General features: G+C 59.9%; 1 protein-coding gene across 1 annotated transcript in view; it reads left to right on the top strand.

The window, feature by feature from the left end:
• Nucleotides 1-5: 5 nt before the first annotated feature.
• The window catches only part of LOC102256904 (lysine-specific demethylase 5B), a gene marked incomplete at its 5' end in the record, with an annotated part of 14053 nt that continues 10346 nt past the window's right edge, over nucleotides 6-3712 (top strand). The window contains 2 exons of the mRNA XM_005868963.1: nucleotides 6-3041; nucleotides 3203-3709. Of these exons, the coding sequence (XP_005869025.1) occupies nucleotides 6-3041; nucleotides 3203-3709 (3543 nt within the window). The remainder of the gene's footprint in view (nucleotides 3042-3202; nucleotides 3710-3712) is intronic.

The raw sequence follows: 3712 nt of genomic DNA, 5'->3' as shown, positions 1-3712 counted from the left end.
CGCCCCTCGGGGGCCTCGGGCCGCTGGGCGAGTTCCTGCCGCCACCCGAGTGCCCGGTGTTCGAGCCCAGCTGGGAGGAGTTCGCCGACCCATTCGCCTTCATCCACAAGATCCGGCCCATCGCTGAGCAGACAGGCATCTGCAAGGTGCGGCCGCCGCGGGATTGGCACCCACCATTTGCATGTGATGTGGACAAGCTTCACTTCACGCCCCGGATCCAGAGGCTGAACGAGTTGGAGGCTCAAACCCGTGTGAAACTGAATTTCCTGGACCAGATTGCAAAGTACTGGGAGCTGCAGGGAAGTACTCTGAAGATCCCGCACGTGGAGAGGAAGATCCTGGACTTGTTTCAGCTCAACAAGTTAGTTGCAGAAGAAGGTGGATTTGCAGTTGTTTGCAAGGATAGAAAATGGACCAAAATTGCCACCAAGATGGGGTTTGCTCCTGGCAAAGGCGCGGGATCCCACATCAGAGGGCATTACGGGCGAATCCTCCACCCCTACAACCTGTTCTTGTCTGGAGACAGTTTGAGGTGTCTGCAGAAGCCAAACCTGGCCACAGACACGAAGGACAAGGAGTATAAGCCCCATGATATTCCCCAGAGGCAGTCTGTGCAGCCCGTGGAAACCTGCCCCCAAGCCCGGCAAGCAAAGCGCATGCGAGCAGAGGCCATGAATATTAAAATAGAACCAGAAGAGACAACAGAAGCCAGAACTCACAATCTGAGACGTCGAATGGGTTGTCCAACTCCGAAATATGAAAACAAGAAAGACATGAAGAGCAGCATCAAGCAAGAACCCATTGAGAAGAAAGAGCACCTTCTAGAAAGTGAGAGGGAGAAACCCAAGAGTCGACCTAAGAAAACCACCAGTGCTGTGGACCTGTACGTCTGCCTCTTGTGTGGCAGCAGCAGCGAGGAGGACCGGCTGCTCCTGTGTGATGGGTGTGAAGACAGCTACCACACCTTCTGCTTGGTCCCGCCCCTGCACCGCGTGCCCAAGGGAGACTGGCGGTGCCCTAAGTGCGTGGCCCAGGAGTGTAGTAAGCCACAAGAAGCATTTGGCTTTGAGCAAGCAGCCAGAGACTATACCCTCCGAGCTTTTGGGGAAATGGCAGATGCGTTCAAGTCTGACTACTTCAACATGCCAGTCCACATGGTTCCCACCAAACTGGTTGAGAAGGAATTTTGGCAGCTGGTCAGCACGATTGAGGAAGACGTCACTGTCGAGTACGGAGCCGATATTGCCTCCAAGGAGTTTGGCAGTGGCTTCCCTGTCCGCGACGGGAAGGTCAAACTCTCCCCTGAGGAGGAGGAATATCTGGACAGCGGCTGGAACTTGAACAACATGCCGGTGATGGAGCAGTCGGTCCTGGCCCACATCACGGCCGACATCTGCGGCATGAAGCTGCCCTGGCTGTACGTGGGCATGTGTTTCTCCTCCTTCTGCTGGCACATCGAGGACCACTGGAGCTACTCCATCAACTACCTGCACTGGGGTGAGCCCAAAACCTGGTACGGCGTCCCCGGGTCCGCGGCCGAGCAGCTGGAGAGCGTCATGAAGAGGCTGGCGCCCGAGCTCTTCGTGTCCCAGCCGGACCTGCTGCACCAGCTGGTGACCATCATGAACCCCAACACCCTGATGACGGAAGTGCCTGCTGTTTACCGGACGAACCAGTGTGCCGGGGAGTTTGTGATCACGTTCCCGAGGGCCTACCACAGCGGCTTCAACCAAGGCTTTAACTTCGCCGAGGCCGTCAACTTCTGCACGGTGGACTGGCTGCCCCTGGGCCGCCAGTGCGTGGAGCACTACCGCCTGCTGCACCGCTACTGCGTGTTCTCCCACGACGAGATGATCTGCCGCATGGCCGCCAAGGCCGGCGTGCTGGACGTGGTCGCGGCTTCCGCCGTCCAGAAGGATATGGCCATCATGATCGAGGACGAGCGAGCTCTCCGAGAGACCGTCCGCAAACTGGGAGTAATTGATTCGGAAAGAATGGCTTTTGAGCTGTTGCCGGACGATGAGCGTCAGTGCATAAAGTGCAAGACGACGTGCTTCATGTCGGCCGTGTCCTGTGCCTGCAAGCCCGGCCTGCTGGTGTGCCTGCACCACGTGCCCGAGCTGTGCTCCTGTCCTCCTGGCAAATACAAGCTGCTATACAGATACACTCTAGACGACCTCTACCCCATGATGAATGCACTGAAGCTGCGAGCCGAGTCCTACAATGAATGGGCCGTGACTGTGAACGAAGCTCTGGAGGCAAAGATCAGCAAGAAGAAGAGCCTCGCCAGCTTGAAGGCTCTGATGGAAGAGTCAGAGATGAAGAAGTTCCCGGACAACGACCTCCTGCGCCACCTGCGCTTGGTCACGCAGGACGCGGAGAAGTGTGCCTCTGTGGCCCAGCAGCTGCTCAGCGGGAAAAGGCAGACCAGATTCCGATCTGGGGGAGGAAAGTCCCCGAACCAGCTGACGGTGAGCGAGCTCCGGCAGTTCGTGACACAGCTGTACGCGCTCCCCTGCGCCCTCAGCCAGGCACCGCTGCTGAAGGACCTTCTGAGCCGCGTGGAAGATTTCCAGCAGCAGAGCCAGAAGCTGCTCTCCGAGGAGGCGCCCCGTGCGGCCGAGCTGCAGGAGCTGCTGGACGTGAGCTTTGAGTTTGACGTGGACCTCCCGCAGCTCACGGAGGTGCGCGTCCGCCTGGAGCAGGCCCGCTGGCTGGAGGAGGTGCAGCAGGCGTGCCTGGACCCCAGCTCCCTCACCTTAGGTGATATGAGGCGCCTCATAGACCTGGGGGTGGGCCTGGCCCCGTACGCAGCCGTGGAGAAAGCCATGGCCAGGCTCCAGGAGCTGCTCACAGTGTCTGAGCACTGGGAGGACAAGGCCAAGAGCCTGCTCAGAGCCAGGCCCCGGCAGTCGCTGACCAGCCTGGCCACGGCCTTGAAGAAGATGGAGGAGATCCCCACCTACCTGCCCAGCGGGGCGGTTCTGAAGGACTCGGTGCAGAGAGCCAGGGACTGGCTGCAGGATGTGGAGGCCCTGCAGGTCAGTCACACAGGCCCGAGGGTGTCGGTGTGTCTGTTGAGAGCGAGAACGGGAAATCTGTTCAGGCCACTGTGCTGGGCTTCACTGCGCAGACTCGTCGTTTGGGTGGGCCCGGGCTTTTCTCGCTTTTCTGAGTTGCTCTCCTTTTTCTCGATGTTTAGGCTGGAGGGCGTGTGCCCGTGTTGGACATGCTGGTGGAGCTGGTCGCGCGAGGCCGCTGCATCCCCGTGCACCTGAGCCCCCTGCCACGGCTGGAGTCCCTCGTAGCTGAGGTCCAGGCCTGGAAGGAATGTGCTGCCAACACATTCTTGATGGAGAACTCTCCGTACTCCCTCCTGGAGGTGCTGTGTCCTCGCTGTGATATCGGCCTTTTGGGATCAAAGCAGAAGCAGAGGAAGTTCAAGAAGCCCTTGCCCAACGGGAAGAAGCGGAGCAGGCGGCTGGAGAGCCTGAGCGACCTGGAACGGGCCCTGGCCGAGAGCAAGGAGACGGCCTCAGCTATGGCGGCCCTGGGGGAAGCCCGCCTTTGGGAGATGGAGGCCCTGCAGTCCCTCCGCCTGGCCAATGAGGGGAAGCTGCTGGCGCCCGGCCAGGAAGCGGAGACGAAGGTCTGCCTGTGCCAGAAGGCCCCGGCCGCCCCGATGGTCCAGTGCGAGCTCTGCCGGGACGCC

This window comes from Myotis brandtii, unplaced genomic scaffold (assembly GCF_000412655.1).
Source record: "Myotis brandtii unplaced genomic scaffold, ASM41265v1 scaffold280, whole genome shotgun sequence".
Taxonomy (NCBI): Eukaryota; Metazoa; Chordata; class Mammalia; order Chiroptera; family Vespertilionidae; genus Myotis; species Myotis brandtii.
This window is presented reverse-complemented; position numbering and strand designations above follow the sequence as displayed.